Consider the following 20,230-nt stretch of genomic DNA (forward strand, 5'->3'; position numbering starts at 1 on the left):
AATCATTTTATGCTATTCTTAGAAGACTGTTCTAGCGATAATTTCAGGGAGTGAATTATGCACCGAGTCTTTGTTTTCAGTGTAAACCATAATTTAAAAAAAAATCTTTTCTAAAAAAATCCTGAATACAGATGAAATGAAAAACATTTTTGAGATGTTCCCTGATTTAACTACTTTCAGTGTCCATCTCTGGCTCCGTGGTAGGTCTGCCTCAAAATGACAAATGTCTAATAGAACGTACAGAATGTTTAAATTTGGAACAACACAACATGTTACGAAGGAACATATGAGATGAAGTTCACCTGTTAAACAAAGTCACAAGGCCCTCGATTTCACATCTATACATTGGTAAAACACATTACTGGGACACTCAAATATGATTTCATGTGGTTTCGACTGGCCATAACCAACTTGATGTGAAGCTTGTGTGCATCTGAACAGATCGTGACGGACATATGCAAAAATTTAGATAAATGGTTATTTCGTGGTATTCATTTTTATAAAGTTATAAGCCTTAATACCTCATTGCAAATTAATTACTTAAGTTCATATTCAATAAATCAAAATTACATATCTCGAGATCGTTGTTTTATAAGAGTATTTAAATATGACTTTGCTTTAAAATGAAACTTACGATGATCATGTCATTTTTATTTTGTAGACCTGATGAATCTTTGATGCATTTGTGAAGCTTTAGGAGAAAAAGACGATTTTGACCCTTGTGTGCTATAATCATATTTGGCATGGGGATTACCACTTGTTACTATAGTAACATTATACTGGAGGGTTGTTTCTGTCCTGCGTATCTCTGATATACTCGTTATCACTTATAGCTGCAGCGCTTGCTTGTAATATTGTGCACCTGATGAAGCTGTGAATTACATAGTTAAAGAAATATTTTTGAAAACTGTCTCCATTTAAGGTTCCAAAATCTGATTCTGTTACGAGGAAGCCGATGTTAGTAGATATGTATTTTCAATACACAAGTTTGTTAATTGTGGATGAATGCAGGATGTGGGCTTGAAGTACGACACTCCGGACATCCCGTAGCCAGAGTATCCACTCATTCCTGGATGTGCGCTCGAAGTACGACACTCCGGACATCCCGTAGCCAGAGTACCCACTCATTCCTGGATGTGGGCTCGAGCTACAACACTCCAGACATCCCGTAGCCTGAGTATCCACTCATTCCTGGTTGTGGGCTCGAGGTACGACCCTCCAGACATCCCGTAGCCAGAGTCTCCACTCATTCCTGGATGTGGACTCGAAGTACGACACTCCAGTCATCCCGTAGCCTGAGTACCCACTCATTCCTGGATGTGCGCTCGAAGTACGACACTCCAGTCATCCCGTAGCCTGAGTACCCACTCATTCCTGGATGTGGGCTCGAGGTACGGCACTCCAGAAATCCCGTAGCCAGAGTATCCCCTCATTCCTGGATGTGGGCTCGAGCTACGACCCTCCAGACATCCCGTAGCCAGAGGATCCGCTAATTCCTGGATGTGGGCTCGAGGTACGGCACTCCAGAAATCCCGTAGCCAGAGTATCCCCTCATTCCTGGATGTGGGCTCGAGGTACGGCACTCCAGAAATCCCGTAGCCAGAGTATCCTCTCATTCCTGGATGTGGGCTCGAGCTAAGACACTCCAGACATCCCGTAACCAGAGTATCCACTAATTCCTGGATGTGGGCTCGAGGTACGGCACTCCAGAAATCCCGTAGCCAGAGTATCCTCTCATTCCTGGATGTGGGCTCGAGGTACGGCACTCCAGAAATCCCGTAGCCAGAGTATCCTCTCATTCCTAGATGTGGGCTCGAAGAACGACACTCCGGACATCCCGTAGCCAGAGTATCCTCTCATTCCTGGATGTGGGCTCGAGGTACGACCCTCCAGACATCCCGTAGCCAGAGGATCCGCTAATTCCTGGATGTGGGCTCGAGGTACGGCACTCCAGAAATCCCGTAGCCAGAGTATCCCCTCATTCCTGGATGTGGGCTCGAGCTACGCCACTCCAGACATCCCGTAGCCAGAGGATCCGCTAATTCCTGGATGTGGGCTCGAGGTACGACACCCCAGACATCCCGTAGCCAGAGTCTCCACTCATTCCTGGATGTGCGCTCGAAGTACGACACTCCAGTCATCCCGTAGCCAGAGTATCCTCTCATTCCTGGATGTGGGCTCGAGGTACGACACCCCAGACATCCCGTAGCCAGAGGATCCGCTAATTCCTGGATGTGGGCTCGAGCTACGCCACTCCAGACATCCCGTAGCCAGAGTATCCACTCATTCCTGGATGTAACAATCGCAATCCACATTGGTAACGTCTCCATGGGTGTCCACGGATACAAGCTCTACACTGTAAAAAGATAATGTTTTATGGTATATAATTACATATATTCACTTATAGAAATGCTCCCGATAAGGTGACGAAGCTGTTAAAACTTGAGTTTAAACATATAAACTATGCAGTGCTTTTATTGTTTCAAATCCAGTATTGAATCCCCTTACAATGAGCTCCATTTTAGGGAGTGTGATTAATTATATCAATATTTTTGTCTTAAAGCTTTAGCTATATATTTTCTATTGCAATCGGACGGTAATTTAAATGGTCATATATATGTTTAATGAAGGTTTCATGGCTTGATTATAAGTTTTAAACTAAATTTGACCTTGTATAATTCTGTATTAGCCCTTCTTTAAATAATTATAACTATTATGACTACATGTATAACAATTACACAGTTCCTGGTGTCCGGCTCACCGTTGGACAGATAGGGCTTGTCTCTATCTTACTCGATGTATTTAGTGTATCTTAACGTGAACCTGGTGAGGACAGTATCTTCTGTTTTATTATTGTTACATAACTGGGTCTACATTTTGCCATTGTCCTTGACATTTACTATGCTGTATGTGTTTTAGTGTTTAAAGCGTACTGTACACACAATCAGTAACACAATGCCATACCTCGTTCGTGCGGGATAAGACGGGTCTATTTTCACATTCCATGGTTGTCAGTTTTAATCTTACCTATAGAAGATAAATATCACCTGAAATTTAATCTACCTCAAATAAAAGAGCTTGCATTTTGACTACAGAGTTCAATCACTTGACCCTTTTCGTAAATCGAGCGAGACACGTTGATAACATGTCAAGGTTTCCTTCACATAGTTATATCCTGGTTGTGTAATATTATCTGAACCCTTGTTTAAAGTAATATGACAAGGTAGCGTCTGTGCATGTGTTTTAGATACGGGGATCCATATTATGTAAATCTATCGAGTTGTGTGTCGAGAGGGATTGAATGAACTCTATTAATCGGTATACAGTTTATGTAAAACACTACATTTTTTGTTAAATTTCACAGATATTAACAACTTAAAATAATAATATTTTTAATGCAAATATATGTTCAAAGTACTATTAAAGTGGGTATAACTCAGTAATTAAAATACAGTGTAAAGAATTTCATTGTTAAAACTACAGTTATTTCCTCATAGCGATTGACCTATAAGCCAGGAAGACATACTAAATCGTTCGATGAAGGTAGTTGAAGATAAACTCTACATTGTACTTGTATGTCCATCCCATCTAACATAAAGGAACATATTCATAAAGTAATTCTTCTTGCGTACGCTATATATGTCTTCAGGTTTCACTGAAGCTCAATTATTAAGCAAATGAAATAAACAGATATGTCGAATGCTTCATGAAGGGTTAAAAATAAGCTAAAAAAACGAAAACAAATGAAATAAGACCAGGTGTTCCGGAAGGGTAAGCGTCATTTGCTTCATCGACGACACCCGCCATGTTTATTTAGGTCAAATCCAAGTAATTTCACGTCCTCACGTCGAACATTCGGGTAGTGACAACAAAACATCATGGCACACTCATGAACATCATCAAACACATCGACCTTCATATCACACCATCTAAAGCATATTTCCCTGCGAGATCCTGATAGCGACAATTATCATGTCCATAGTCTTCATTAATTTGCGTCTTTGGAAACCGTGCGTGGTAAGTAGCAGTCAACATCTTTAAGTCATGATATATAGTCATGAGCAAGCGTTTTAACAACGAATCAACTGCCACATGTGTACACTGTAGGTAGGGGATATAGAGATATTGCTATCAAGAAAAGGAAAGCTGAAGGTCAGAAAAACAGAAACGTTTCGGAGGATCAAATTCATATCTAAGCTGTAAACTGAATTCAATATAGATAATTTAAATGTTCAAGTATTATTAAATCTCTCAGAGTGCTCGCAAATGAGAGGAAATGCCCCGAAACGACTTAATTGTCAGCTGGCTGCACTGCCTCGAAACATCGTTTTTAGTGAGTTGTTTGCAGTTTCTATGAAACAAAAGCGATAGTGAACGGATGATTGTAAAAGACTGCAAAATAATATTTAAATACTGTTTGTGTACAAAAAACAAACTTAGAGTATAGCATACCATAGTATATAGCATAGTACTTGTGGTCGGTCGACACACTGGGTATCGCATTATGTTGCCTTTCTCCCAGACGGCCTGGACTCGATTCCCTGATCGGACGTGGACATATATGGGGTTACCGTGTTTTTTTGGGGGGTTCTCCAGTTTCCTCCCACATAAAAACTCCTCGCTCTTTGAACCGGGCAAACAAGAGTGATTAATATAAGTTGATTCAACTTGTTTCATAATATTTGCTGTTATTGTGTTTATTGTGGGATTGATATTGTTGTAAAATAAGTAAAGATTATGGCGGATTGTTGTAACATAAATAAAGTTTATGGTTGATTGTTGTAGAATAAATCAAGTTTACAGTGTAATGTGGTGTAGTGTAAGACACAGATGAACATTTGGGTTACTTCCATGATTATGAAAACCGACACCATCGCAATAACTTATTACAACACTTTATGACGCTCACCCTTTCTTACTAGCTGAACCACATGTCCTATATGTCACGGTCTGTTGAATCACGCGAACTTACCCGACAGTTCCCAGCCTTGACACGTATGTAATCCAGCCACCCAGTAACAGATATAGACGTCGCCAGATTTAAAATTTAAATTATTCTCGTACAAAATTGGCCGATGTTGCCTTCATACACATACTTATATATCACCTTTTAAAGTTGGCAAGAAGGGTGACTGTTTACGGTACTTGCAGATACAAGCAGATACGTTGAATGTTGTATCTGTAGGATTACAGACAACACGTGTTCACATGATAAATGTTGAATCATGTGTTCTATATTTACATTTTATGTTTGTTGCGTATATTGGAATAGCTTTGAGGTTTGTACTTCGTCAGCCGTATACTGCTATCAGATAGGTGTCGTGTGACAACGCTTTAATAGATATGTGGTATTACAAGTTGACACGTACACAACAACCATGGCGCCCGTAAACAAGTTCTGGTGTCTGGCCACCATCACCTGTAGTATTGCAATTTATTACGGATGTAGGTTTACAGACCACCCGACCAACAGGGAACTACGGGAATCGTACGATTATATCATCAGTATGTATATATATATATCTTATGCTGTAATGGTTACTTATGTATATATTTGTACTTATAGATACAGTTGCTTATATTATCACTGTATGATCAGTTCAGAGTCACACTCTTAGCTGGTGTTATCTTAAGGTCATAGGAGTGTATTGCTAAACGGAAATAGGAAGTACATCCGTTGTTGAAAATCCAATGTAGGGAGACAGTATCACAATTTCCGCATAATCTAATTTTTAAAATTAAAGTGATGACTATTGTATGCTTATTATTGATAGAACGGTGTGTTCTTTCAATATTAAAGTATTGCAAAGCAATCCAGGCATTAATTCAGTTGTTTTTTAATCAATGAGTCACATGTGTCCATTTTTCTGTACTTCAGGAAACCGGCTACCTATTTCACTACTGTGAAGTTTTTCAAGAGCCATAACTCTTGCATGCAATTACTATGTGTATATGGTTTATTATAAAATGTCAATTTTAATCGTTTATAGATAATTAATTTTACACAATTTCAGTATTTATGAAATTGATATACATTAATGCAATACTAATCTATGTTAGTATCATTTTTATTGACATTATTTTGCAAAAAATTGTGTGTTTCAATATTTTTTTTCCAAATTCACTCCTTTTTACATAAATTTCCATTTAAATTTTCTTTACTTCAAAGCAATATAACTACAAAATTTGAATAAATTCTACTGAGAAATGGTGACACAATCCTATTACCTAAACGCAAGCACTGCTATACTAAGAAACATGCATTGCTCTTTATTCCGTCGGCCTTTCCACACGTAAGTTGAAAACACAAAAACATAATTAATGTTTTATTAAGTTACATTAATTCTTTCCTCCTTTTTGTAATTAACTGTTGTACTTGCTTAAATACACTAGGCTTTATATGTAAAAAAAAATATCTTCAATCTGAATAAAATGGACATTGGAGTAAAAATGTACTTTATCTTCAATTAGAGCTGGATTGCAAAATGTACACATTCTGTTAAATCTCGAAATGTTGTTTATTTTTTTATGGTCACTCTAATTAAAGCCATATCGTGGTCTACGCTCCGTTCCGTAATCTACACTACGGAACGGAGCGAAGATCAAGATACAGTTTTAATCCGATTGACAACTCGCACATTCTTAGCTGCCTATCCATGAATAAAGTATGTACATTGTATGTACACATCTTAACAAACCGAAGTGTAAGTATATGAAAACGCAAAGCTAAATTAAATATGAATGAAATGGTTTCACAACAACATTTAGTTGTTGACACGAAAGTCCCACCATTGATAATATTCTCTATTCTTTGTGCTAGCTATTGCATTCAAACCGCGTCAGAATCCCACTTTTCGTCGCAGCGGATAGAACTGGAACATGCAATGACTAGGCATTTCTATCTTTTATGGAACAGGATAAGTAACAGTTAGGAATCACCCCAATACCATCAATAATGATTGGGGGAGGTACGATCTGCATCCATTTTACGGCAGACAACTTGGTTGCGTCACGATTGACAGCATCTAGCGTCCGTCACTGAAGCGATCTAAATGGAAAGTAGCCGTCTAAAGCACCCTGGTGAGATTGACACACTGTTGCGAGTAATCTTTTCAAATCTCGCCCCTTTAAATGCATGCCTTTGTGTAATTTGTACAGTTGGTGGTGGCACTGCGGGTTCAGTTCTTGGGAGTCGTCTGTCCGAGGATGATGACGTCACAGTGGCTATCCTTGAGGCGGGAGGAGCGGCGGACAACGACCCACGCGTGACCATCCCGTACTATTTCCCTAGTCTACAAGGGACGGAGCTCGACTGGAAGTTCTATACAACTCGTCAACAACATGCATATTTTGCAATGAAAGACCAAGTATACATTTTACTCCGACTGCCCATTATATGCTTTATGCTATTTAATGTTGACGGAGATGGGCCAATCATCTCATTATGCTAATGACTAAGCAGTTTTATTAAAACACTACATGCAATTAGACTTTATGATGGACACATGTTAAGCGCCAGGAAAAGTGGGAACTGCATCGGTACAACAGAAGGCACTTTTCTAGCTAGCATCCTATTACGCCTTATTGCTTCTATTCGGTCCGCCTTTAAATACCATTACAAATTGATTGTCTGGGGTGCAAAGACAATCTGTAAGGATATGAAGTTATACATGTATCACAAACTTATACTTTCTTGTAGGTCGGATATATACCTCGTGGAAAGCTTCTAGGCGGTTCTAGTAACCTTAATGCCATGGCGTATAACCGGGGTGGGCGTGACGTGTACGATAAATGGGCGGCTGACGGATGTGACGAATGGAGCTATGATGACGTACTTCCGTATTTCCTGAAGTCAGAAGATATTCAGATGACAAGTTTGGAAAATTCATGTGAGTTCAATCTATTAGCGTTTCGCAGGCATCGTCCTTTAATTCATATGTAATACTATGCAAATAAAATATGAGCAGATGTGATATTTCAAAATTTTGCTTGATTAAAGCAACAAGAACCTTTTCACTCAACATTTTAATCCTTTTCCTGTGATTTGATAAATTATTCGACTGCAGACTATACCCTGGTACACAGCGGTTACGGATTGTAGTTTATCTGCCCGTGTCTCAGTTCCTTTTGGTACACTTCATGCCATTTTAGAATGTTCACTTCTTTACTACAGCATATCACTCCCGTGGAGGTCCACTGCCTATTTCTGAGGCCAAAGTAACGCCACTCGTAGATATTTATGCTGAGGCCTGGAAGGAAATAGGACACCAGGTTATCCATGATCTTAACGGACCAACCCAGAACGGTAAAGGATATTGAACGTAAAATCCCAATTTTTCCTGGATACCGTTCATCGCATCCCTTCTTCACCCGTCTCGGATCCGCTGCCGATCTGGCCATACAATCGTATTGCCACCTTGCACGCCGGCTTTGAATACATTTTTTCTTTAACTGTTCTCTGCTATGTCGTAATAATATGATTTCACTTTTATAACAAAAACATTTGATGATGTTGAAAAAACATTTTCTTTTGTAGTTTTATGAGTAAAATGAATATCTACACCAAAATTTTATCTTAATGCAACGATTCAGGAAAAAACTTTTTATATATGTCTATCAATCAACACAGGAGTCTAAATCGACAGACATTTTGTTTTGAAATTGTATTGTTTCTAATATAAGAAACTAATAATTATTACACTTATAATTAACTGATTTTATAACACTACCAAACAGGATAGTCGCCAGATACATTTTAAGAGAATGAATTTGAAATCGGTCAGACCACTACCAGATCCTATATTCACAGGTTTCTCCAGCATGCAGGCCAATATCAAAAACGGACAACGATACAGCACCTCTCGCGCATTTCTCCTTCCGGTTATGCACCGGCATAACTTAGATGTCCATACATACAGTCATGTTTACAAAGTAAGACAATGCAACGCCCAATAGGTGGTACCCAGTAAAACATGATGTAATTGGCTTTTGAAACTGGACAACTTTGTTATCAGGTCATTATTAATATTATTGGAAAGTTTGTTAATCTTTTCTCAATTTTAATCTAAGAAAATACATTGACTTCTTTCTTCGACTTGTTCACATATCACATAAGAACTGCATCAGTATCAAATTTCCCCTAAAATGTATGTACATGTTTCATTATGTATAATTGTTTATGCTGATCCTTACCTGTCCAGGTAGTTATTAATGACGGACGGGCTGTGGCGGTAGTGGTTGATTATCAAGGGGAACGGCGAACCGTCAGAGCAAACAAAGAAGTGATTCTGTCGGCAGGGGCTCTCCAATCGCCTCAACTGCTGATGCTGTCTGGGGTAGGACCTAGGAAGCACCTTAAGGACATGGGGGTAAGGCTTGCAATTATTCAGCCGAAGCCATTTTGGTAAAGCAAGGGAAAGTACCCACAGACAGTGAGGTAAGGCGACATTGGGGGATAAGGGTCGTGTAAGTGCAAGGAATATTGGTCTCACGGAACGTGGAATTTATGGTACCCGTGAGATAAGGCCGATGTCACTTTCGCGGTCATTTTTGTTGTGGAAATAGAACTGCTCAGGATATCTTCTTATACATGCCGTAGAACATTCCGCGGCATAATGGAAGAGCCAGGGAACCATTAATGGACAAGGTGGTAAGGCTTCTATGGACAAAAAGAACCAGCATCATTAGTGTAATCCTCAGAAAATACACGAGAAAATATACAAACAAAATTAATGTTTAGTTACATGTATATCGAACAATAAAAAAATCAGACTGATATCATGATAGTTAATCCAAAACATTTCTATGTTACCATGAATAAACCGTTTGTTTTTTATCCAAATGTCAACCATTCCCTCGTAGATTCCCGTAATTGCTGACCTTCCGGTGGGGGAGAACCTGCGAGACCATCTGATGTTTGTGTTCCGACAGCTAACCAACACATCGCATTCAACTACAGAGGAGGAGGCAGAGTCTCTTACAGAACAACTACGGTACTACGTACTCGGCAAAGGTAGGTAACTTGTATTCCCACAATGGAGGAGGTGATGATGTTCTTCTAAAAATATATGTGGTACTACGTTCTCATGTCCTATTCCAGTGCAAAGAGACAAGATGGTAACCAGACCATTGTGTGGTACGGTGACACGTTTGTAATTCAAAGGAAGAGACGGGGTCAACCACATGTCCTCGCCTATTCTAAATGGTATACACACTTTAATATGTCTTAAGTGTATGAACGAAACCGATAATAAATTGTATGCTTCCGCATTTTGAGACGATCAAGTAAGTGAATCTCTGTATATATTTCTTAACGAAACTGTGTTATGCTTCAATGTGTCTTAACTTGATATCTTGACGAAGTTTTGATCAATATTGTCAATGGTTTACACGGGTTTCCTATCACCATACATTACAGTCAACCCCAGTCGAATTTGTTTGAAAGCACTTGTGTGAAGAGAAGATATTAGTTTATTCTTTCTGGATTGACATGTATATTCTGGAATGATGTATTAAGAAGCGTTTTTTAATACGTTGCCCTTCCAAATATAACCATTTTTGGTGGTGCCGAAAATTTAGTCATACATGTAGTTCAGTCTCTCCCCATTACGAGACCGTTTAGGAAGAATTGGGTCATTAGCATGATGCTGTTTTCACCTGATTGCATTGATAATGATATTCTACCAGGTCCTTTATCGTATGGAGGACCAGAGGGATCAGCCTTCTTCCACAGTGACAGTTCATTGGAAGGAAAGCAGCCCCCTGATCTTCAGCTCTCTTTCTACAGCAAGTCCGCCTCAACTTCCGGAAAGAACATGGGAGAATACAACTTCAGGGATGAGGCAAGTCTCACCAAAATGGTTGTCTCTTGAATATGTTCTTTTACACAAACACGAGACTACCCGATTATGTAATTGGTGAAATGCGTTTCGAAAATAAGTTTCGTGAACTTATCACTGTCATTAGACAATTAGTATTTACAAACGAGAAAGGAAAGTTATTGAAGTGTTTACTAATAACCAGTCCTCTGCAACTGTGATATTTTGATTATTACGGACATTGCTGAGTAATTGTAAACAAGCTTTGCGATAAGAAATCTTGTTGAGGAAGTTGTATTATCCATTCCAAGTTGATATAACATTTCATCAATACACGTTTGAAAACATTTCTTACACTTACAGGTGTACCAAGCATTGCCAGATGGCAAACAAAGTTTTTCATATGGCATTATTCTTCTCAAACCAAAAAGTAAAGGCACAATCCGACTCCGTTCCAAAGACCCAATGGACCCACCGATTATTGATCCAAATTATTTAGCAGATTCTGGTGACATTGATACATTCGTGAAAGGTTTGTACAGCATATTACTATCACACATATTAAGCCCCATGTAGCTGCTTCATTTTACAGGGTATATGTTATATACTTCAATTTCAATCTTATTTTGGTAATGTCAGTCACTTCTCGGTTAAGTTCCTGTTTCTGTATCATCTGCAACTTGTTTGAAAAAGACCAAGATGGCATATATTCTAAACATCGATTGGTATGATATATCCATTGGGCCAATGACAATTCGAAATTTGTCATTATCTGCAATCTAAAATATACACATGTGGTTCATTATGCGGATACACGATTTGAAGTAATATCTGCATCTGCGGTTACTTTTTATCCTAGGGATCCGTGTATGCGAGAGGCTGGCAGTCACGTCCACCATGGCCAGAATAGGAGCCAGCGCTTCCGACGCCCAGCATCCCAGATTCTGTAGGGAATTTACTCCAGGAAGTGACGAGTACTGGGGATGTATGGTGCGACACTTGGCGTCCACGCTATATCACCAGGCCTCCACGTGTAGGATGGGATCGGTAGATGACCCGACAGCTGTTGTTGATTCCCAACTGAGGTACAGTTAATTATATAATGTGATAGCAAGAATCAATTCATACCGATAAACTTCCATTTCATAAAACAAATTGTCGACAAAGTGCCCCAATATATTGTAGTTTTTCCACAAATATCCCCAATATATTGTACTTATTCCACGAAGTGCCCTAATATACCGTAGTTATTAAAAAAAACCACTATATGTATAGAAATGTCATTTTCTCTATCACGAATTAAAAAACGGGAATAAACCTACTGTTATAGTTCGCGAAATAAAGTACACACGAAAAGTTAGTGATAATCAGTATCTTCAAAACATAACGACATACTGTGGTTATCCAACAAAACATCCTTTATATAACAGTAACTCACAAGGTACCTCTGTGTACGAAACTTATCTAATAAAGTACTTGTTATCACGTAAGGTTTCCTTTGTTAAACTCTAATTACCCGATATAGTGTCCGTTTATACTTGTATTATCCCACAGGGACAGAGTATTTGCACGAATTTCACATGAAAATATGCAGTATTTCAGCACCTTATTTGTTTAACTCCGTTGTTCATACTAGGGTGAAGGGCGTGTCAGGACTAAGAGTAGTGGACGCGTCAGTCATCCGGGATCTCCATTCCGGATCCCCGCATGCGCAGGTCATCATGATAGCGGAGAAAGCTGCTGATATCATCAAAAACGTGAACACAGTCCAAAACTTAAGAAAGAGGACTACAATTGGATGATATGACATATCACCGGTTTTCTATCAAAATTGATAGCAAGTTGCTATGCAAAACACAAAAACACATTTACGATTAATCCCAGTAATGTGTTTTGGGTGTTGCACTGATAACGATTTTACAGATTAAAGAAACGAAGAGTTTCAATAACAATTCTGGTTACAACCGAAAAAGAGACCAATATGTTAATATGGGCAACCTAAAAGATCTTACCTTCTGGAGGTGGCTGACTAAAGAGTGTGTCTATATGGAAATAACGTTTATAAGTTCCTGAACAGACCAGATACGACGGATCATTGTTTCCGTTTGGTAATAGGTTTTCATACATTCCTGGTGAGTCTGAAGTCGTGACCAGGGTAAATAAAATACAAACGAAACGAAACATAATTATGTGGTTAGCATTTAATACAGACGAACAGCAATACTAAGTGGATATAAAGGATACCAATATAATGACTGTTTAGATGTAATACAATATGATCAAAGCTAGATGTTAAGCATCATCAAAACAATGTAATATCTCACCTATTAATAGTTTAAAAATATTCTGAAAAGTACTGTATACCGTTATGTTTAGGTAATGATATTTTTAAGTAAGCTGAATCCAGGTTATACATACTCTGTGAACAATTCTAGTCTAAAATATAATACTACAGAAATGATAATACCCGACGAACAACAGTCCAAACTGATCAAAGCCGTAGATTGTTCACACCTGGGTTGGCTAGGAGGTTGGTGGCATTTTATCAGCACTAATGTTGAGCTACTGTACAATATCGACCGACGTTTATAGACAGTTGTTAACCGTTTTATTAAACTGTATTGTGTATCCCAAAACAATCCAAAAATACTAATGTAGGTTATGCAGGTGTAACGGTTATTCAATAGGACATAGTTTGAACTGCTATTGTTGAGGCAAGATTCAAAATGCAATCACTTGAAGCTATTATAGAAAGCATTCTGACTGTATTATAATAAAATTAAAATATTATTCAATAATCTACAAGATATGCTCTTGATTATAAGTGAAATATATTTAATAACGTACAAGGTATGTTCCTGATTACAATAAAATAAAAGAAATAATGTATAATATACTATATGCTCCTGATTACAATAGAATACATATAATGTTGAGCAATGTGTTATCATGAATACAAAGAAATGCATTCAATAAGCAATGTACAAGGTGTATGCTCTTTATTAGAAGTGAAATGTATTTAGTAGATTACACTGGATGATTTGTTTTACCAATGAAACATAATTATATAATAAAGTACAATGTATGCTCCTGATAACAAATGAAATATATTCAATAATGAATATGGTATGCTCCACTGTTACAAATAGACAATTGATAGAGAGCTACCGACATATATGCGTATGAAATAATGTCTATTTATTCCAGAAAACTTTTTCTAGCCAATATTTAAGACTGGAGTTTTAACCCTATGGTCTAAAGAAAATTTTCTGTTTTGCCACTTTTAAATACACACTTACACAGTGCTGTAAATTGTCTTAGAATTATATAATTACTCTAATTAAATTGAAATGATTATTTCCTATCCTGAATAGACCTATCTTTTCAGATTACACTTAATTTTTGTATAGGTTTTTTTCCCCAAAATATTTATTGTTAATATCTTAGATACAAAGGAATTGGGCAACAGGAAAAGCCTATGAGCGCCCTCTTCTTACAGTAATAAACAGTTTACACACATCATCTTGAAGTAATAATTAAATACATGTATATGCACGATTAAATATATATATATATTGATAATTACATGTTATTTTTTTTTTAATTTTTATTTTTGAAAATTGTTGTTTCAGAAACAAGAGTATACAAACATCAGACATATGGTGCTGGTGGACAGCATACACGTACAATTTTGTGTTGGTCTCATTTCATAAAGCAAAGTCATGTGATAATAGAAAAACAAATAGGTATAATCTAGTAAAAGCGTCTAGTTAATCGAATGAATCTTCATATTGATATCTAGTCTTTGACATTCATAAAGAAAGGTCATAGTATTTAATGGAATAGTATTAAGAGCATGTATGGAATTCGTGAGAATTTGCCTTTGATTAATATACAGGGAACAATGGAGGAAGAAGTGAGCACAATCCCTAACAGTAAAATTATATAAGCAGGCAGGGGTTTCAATAAAGAAAGATTAAAATAGAACTGAATTCATGTTGCTGGCATAGTTTCTAAGTTGTCAAAAAGTAATATTAAATTTTCGATCACCATGGTATTTAAACATATTTTGGGATTGAGAATCTATTTAAGCTGAGTGTAAAACATCTCCCATTCAGACATTAATTTCGGGACAAAACCGGCATTATATAACCGAGTTCTCGGTGTTGGAACATCAACAATTCTATTGTGGCGAAGATGATAATTGTAAGTATTATTGTTGATGCACCGTTGAATTATATCATAGAGGTGCATTTCTAATTTCCTATTTTATAAAAACAAAGATTTTTCGTGTAAATGTCTTTTGTTCCACGACTTAAATCTGAAATAATACGTGCTACTTCTAGTTGGATTGACCATAAGACACTTCATTCATTCTGCGTACAGTTCGCCCATACAATATTTGCATATTCCAAAATTGGACGTATAAATGTGATATATATTGTTTCGAGTGATTTTCTCTCAATTTTGTATTTATCATTCTAAGTATATTAATTATTTTACAAGATTTTTCGTGTTTATAGTTTATGTTGTTAGACCAAATAGCATTGCAGTTGAAAAAACAAACCTAGGTGTTTATGATTAGAAACAATAATAGCGGTTGATTCATCAAAATATAGATTAAGTTGCAGTGACTAAGAGTCAACCCGCCTTGGGAAGAGCAGAGCTACAGTTTATCAAGATTAAAAACAATTTCCTCATTTTCTAGCCCAGATTGAGATTTTCCTTAGATCATCATTTGATATCTTAACACATTCTTGCATGTCTCCCTCGATAAGACCATATTAGAAGATGTTTTCTATGTTAAAAGTTAGTCACACCGTACTGCAATACCCAATGTAAAACGGGAATATGCAATAGTCTATTGTTCAATTCCATCGATGAACCTATGGCAAACAGGACAGGCGCGTTCACGTCTACCACAACGTCTACAGCAAACCATGTGGCCACACGGTACACACATTACGTCTGCTGCTCTCTCTTGACATTTCCGACACAGTAGGTCCCACTGATAACTCTCTGAATATCAAAAAGGAAACAGTAAATAAGAAAACGAAGTAAACATTTCTGTAGCAAATTTTGGGCAAGGACTTTTTCGTTGACCAGGTAACTCAGTCGGTTAGAACGATAGTGTAACAATCTGAAGTCTGGGGTTCGATCCCGGTCAGGCACCGTTATTTTTTTTATTTTTTATTTTTATACACAGAGCACTATTGTTGATAACATGCATATTATGTTTATTTCATCTCCATTATTTTTCATAAATGTCCCCGCAAGGTATCATTTTCTCTTCAGGAATGATCTATTATTGCTATAGTCATGCCGGCAAAGTCGGTTTATAATACATAGTTACAGCTTTGTAGCAGTGGTACAGGGATCCTTAAGATACAAATACATCAACGGAAATCAAGTAAAGACAAGTGTACAAAGATTGTTGTTTTGTATGTCTCAAAACAGACGACTAAAATATATAATAACGACCAATTATTGCGTGTTTCAACTTACGAACAACTTGTCCAGTCTGTGTGTTTCTGGTCACACGCGCCGCATAGACCGTCTATAAGATTAAACAAAGCATACATAAAAGTACGATGGCCGACAACAGCGTGACAAAACAAAACACCAGCAATGTGTGGGGCAAAAAGACTGTTAGTACTTTATCAGTTCGGAATTTGTTTTTCTCCGGTGGATGTTGGCCGTATACATCAGTATATGATTTACATAACCTATTTGTTCAGTATATTTTCTTTCACTTTCCACAAAACTTGAAATAGGATAATTTTCATTAGTGCAGTCAATGGAACCGTCAGCATTAACAAATGTACTATTAGCCTATTAGATATTTAATTTAAATTTTCATTTAAGTTATGTACTGATCACGAGGTGTCTTGCTCATCTTAGCAACAAGTACGTCGCATAGTAATATTAGGTTTGATGTCGACGTTTCCTCTTTTCATATTTGCAACGCGTGCATTTATCGTGGTTATGTGCATTTTTAAGAAAACTAACTTACCCTGTGTAGGTTAACTTGTTCAGTATTTCGATTCGAAATGATGTTGGGTCCTTAAACAAAAAATATACAATAATTATATAATTATGAGAATGTTTGAATACACGGAGCAAACAGTTTTCAGAGTAAATCTTTTAAAAGTAAAATATTTTTGTTGGTTGGTTTCGTATGAAGAATTGATTGTTAACACGTAAAAGTCTACTGTACCTTATTTGACAAAAAAGTTAATTGTACTTACTCAAAGGATTTATTTGTCCATTCTGAAATAAAGTTAAGATAAAAATGTACTCATTTAACTATACCATTTGTATATCAATATGGTTGAAAGGTATTCTGGCTCTACAAAAAACCTTTGTACATATTTAGAACCAACAGAACCACAGAACCAAGTTGTTACCCGTAGACAGCGAGGGGTAACCTGGAAACTGATTCGGGTCGTAACGTAATGAAATACAGATAGATTTATTAATGATTTTTTCCATGAATACTCAATGTACAATGACGAAAAGGCCATGTGTTTTGGAAGGGTATTTGTGTCATATGCTCCATTAGCGAAACCAGCCACGTAAATAAAGGTCTAATCCAATTCATGGCACGTCCTCAAGGCGAGAGCCGAGGTATTGACACTTAAACTTTATTTTTTTTAATCTTGAGGAATTTATCCAATATCCATAATTATTACACATGTTTCAGTAAATTATTGTATAAAAAGCTGTTATTATGTCCAGATTAATGGAAGGTATTAGAATATTATCGGCAAATTGTCAGGGACTGGGGGATAAAACCAAGAGAAAGGATGTTTTTTCATATTTAAGGTGTAAAGATTTTAATATTGATTGTATGCAAGATACTCATTTTACTCCAGAAATTGAAGGAACAATTAGGACAGAGTGGGGATATGCGTGTTACTTTAACTCTCTGAGGTCAAATTCTAGGTGGGTTGCATATTATTTAATACTAATTTTGAGGTAAAGGTTTTAAAGGTTCAAAAGGATTTGACTGGATATTTCATAGCATTAGATTTAGAAATAGAAGGGAAACAAATTACACTTATAAATATCTATGGGCCAAATTCAGATACTCCATCTTTTTATGACAACATAGTAGAATCAATAGATACTTTTAAAAAATGAATGTTTTATAATATGTGGAGATTTTAACTTAGTATTAAACCCTGAAATTGATTATGATAAAAGCTAAACAAAAATATCAATAACCCAAAAGCTAGAGAAAATATCTTACAAATAATTGAAGAGTTAGGAATGGTTGATGTTTATAGGGAACAGAATCCTGATAATAAAAGATATACATGGAGAAGAAGTAATCCAATTAAGCCAGCCCGCTTAGATTTTTTTTCTCATTTCTGAAAACTTATTACCTAGTTTAATTAAAACTAATATTGAGCCAGGATACAGATCTGACCATTCTATACCATTTATTATATTAAAATTTAACGAATTTAAGAAGGTGAAAGAACTATGGAAGTTTAACAATTCTTTATTGCATGATTTAGACTATCTTGAAATTGTAAACAAAATTATTTTAGACGTTAAAACCCAATATGCTCTTCCAGTGTATAATCCACACAATATATCCAAAATTCTGGACTCTGAGATCTAATTCCTTATAGATGATCAGCTGTTTTTAGAAACGTTATTAATAGAAATTAGAGGGAAAACTATTTCATATGCTTCACATAAGAAAAAACAACAGAACCATTTAGAAAACAAATTAAAAGATATTATAAAACATTTAGAATCGGTTGAAAATATTGATTTTGATAAATTAAAGGAGAAAAAACAAGAATTAGAAAAAATATAAGATTACATAAACTAAGAGGCAGCATTATTAGATCTAAAGCTAATGGGTTGAAGAGGGAGAAAAGCCAACTAACTACTTTTTTAATCTCGAAAACAGAAATTATACCTCAAAAATAATTCCAAAAACAGAAAAAGAAAATGGGGATATAATAACTAATCAAAATGAGATACTTAAAGAAGTTAGATTATTCTATGAGTCTTTATATACCAATGATGATAATATAGATGATGTTAATTTAGACAACTTTTTACATGACTTTCATGTTCCTAGACTGAATAATATATAATCTGATAGTTTAGAGGGCATTATAACTCTTAATGAAGCATCACATACATTAAATAATATGAAAAATGGGAAAAGCCCTGGTTCTGATTGTTTTACGGTTGAATTTTTAAAATGTTTCTGGAAACAGCTGAATAACTTTATAGTGAGATCAATCAATTTTGGTTACGCTAATGGGCAATTGTCAGTAACACAAAGACAGGGAATAATAACATGTATACCTAAAGGGGATAAACCAAGACAGTTTCTAAAAATTTGGCGACCAATTTCTCTTCTGAATATTATATATAAAATTGCATCGGGGTCAATAGCAAGGAGAATAAAAACAGTTTTAAATAGTATAATAAACACAGATCAAACAGGTTTTATTTCGGGTCGTTATGTTGGGGAGAATACTAGGTTAGTTTATGATGTCATGCAATATACAGATGAAAATAACATACCAGAATGTTGTTAATTATAGATTTTGAAAAGGCTTTCGACTCAGTGTCCTGGAAATTTATTGAAAAAGTTCTTGATTATTTTTAATTTGTCAATGGCATAAAAAATGGGTAAAAGTCTTTCATACAAACGCAAAGTCTGCAATAAATCAAGGGGGAAATTTATCATCTTTATTCGATATTAAAAGAGGTTTCAGGCAAGGGGATCCAATAGCTCCATATATATTTATATTATGCGCTGAAATTTTAGCTGTAAGACTGAGAAATAATAAACATATAAATGGTATTAATATTGACAGTTGCCCGCTTTTACTTTCTCAGTATGCTGATGACACTACTTTGATTTTAGATGGCACACAAATTTCATTAAAAGAGGCAATTAAAGAATTGAAAAGTTTTGCAAATATTTCTGGACTTAAAATAAACATAGAAAAAACACATGTTATTTGGATAGGTAGTAAAAAATACAGTGATGAAATTCTTTATCCTGAATTGAATTTGCAGTGGGGGGATAGGAAATTTACACTTTTAGGTATTGAGTTTGATGTAGATTTACATAAGATAACAAAATTGAATTACGATAAGAAATTTGTAAAACTCAAAACTTTGATTAAAACCTGGAAAAGAAGATTGTTGACTCCTATTGGTAGGATACATATCATAAAATCATTATTAATTTCACAATTCAACCACCTTTTTATCTCTTTACCAAATCCAGATGATTGTTTTCTTAAAAAATTAAATATAGAGCTTTTTAATTTTCTGTGGAATAGTAAAATAGATAAAGCTAAGAGAGATGTCATTGTTAAAGATTATGTAAAAGGGGGTCTTAAAATGTTACATGTACAGTCGTTTATTGA

At 36.0% G+C, this 20,230-nt stretch overlaps 2 protein-coding genes across 2 annotated transcripts in view; one reads left to right on the forward strand and one right to left on the reverse strand.

The window, feature by feature from the left end:
- Positions 1 to 4,978: 4,978 nt before the first annotated feature.
- On the forward strand, positions 4,979 to 14,296 carry LOC110456485 (L-sorbose 1-dehydrogenase-like). The gene is made up of 11 exons (XM_021507269.1): positions 4,979 to 5,505; positions 7,159 to 7,367; positions 7,700 to 7,889; positions 8,174 to 8,305; positions 8,810 to 8,931; positions 9,201 to 9,368; positions 9,862 to 10,012; positions 10,687 to 10,841; positions 11,181 to 11,349; positions 11,677 to 11,902; positions 12,454 to 14,296. The coding sequence occupies exons 1-11, from the start codon at positions 5,379 to 5,381 to the stop codon at positions 12,617 to 12,619; spliced, it is 1,815 nt and encodes a 604-aa protein (XP_021362944.1). The 5' UTR covers positions 4,979 to 5,378; the 3' UTR covers positions 12,620 to 14,296.
- A 98-nt stretch (positions 14,297 to 14,394) lies between these two features.
- LOC110456458 overlaps positions 14,395 to 20,230 on the reverse strand; it is a 20,235-nt gene continuing 14,399 nt past the window's right edge. Inside the window, exons 9-12 of the mRNA XM_021507235.1 lie at positions 17,066 to 17,087; positions 16,831 to 16,880; positions 16,323 to 16,374; positions 14,395 to 15,836 (exon numbers count right to left, since the gene is read on the reverse strand). Coding sequence (XP_021362910.1) covers positions 15,679 to 15,836; positions 16,323 to 16,374; positions 16,831 to 16,880; positions 17,066 to 17,087 — 282 coding nt within the window. The 3' untranslated portion in view covers positions 14,395 to 15,678. The remainder of the gene's footprint in view (positions 15,837 to 16,322; positions 16,375 to 16,830; positions 16,881 to 17,065; positions 17,088 to 20,230) is intronic.

Source organism: Mizuhopecten yessoensis, unplaced genomic scaffold (genome assembly GCF_002113885.1).
Source record: "Mizuhopecten yessoensis strain PY_sf001 unplaced genomic scaffold, ASM211388v2 scaffold8745, whole genome shotgun sequence".
Taxonomy (NCBI): Eukaryota; Metazoa; Mollusca; class Bivalvia; order Pectinida; family Pectinidae; genus Mizuhopecten; species Mizuhopecten yessoensis.

Excerpts from the sequence above, each read along its gene's own strand:
- LOC110456485 (XM_021507269.1), top strand. The coding sequence starts at position 5,379 with ATGGCGCCCGTAAACAAGTTCTGGTGTCTGGCCACCATCACCTGTAGT. Across the intron at positions 7,890-8,173 it reads GACAAGTTTGGAAAATTCAT|CATATCACTCCCGTGGAGGT; the intron begins GTGAGTTCAATC and ends TCTTTACTACAG. Across the intron at positions 10,842-11,180 it reads AATACAACTTCAGGGATGAG|GTGTACCAAGCATTGCCAGA; the intron begins GCAAGTCTCACC and ends TTACACTTACAG.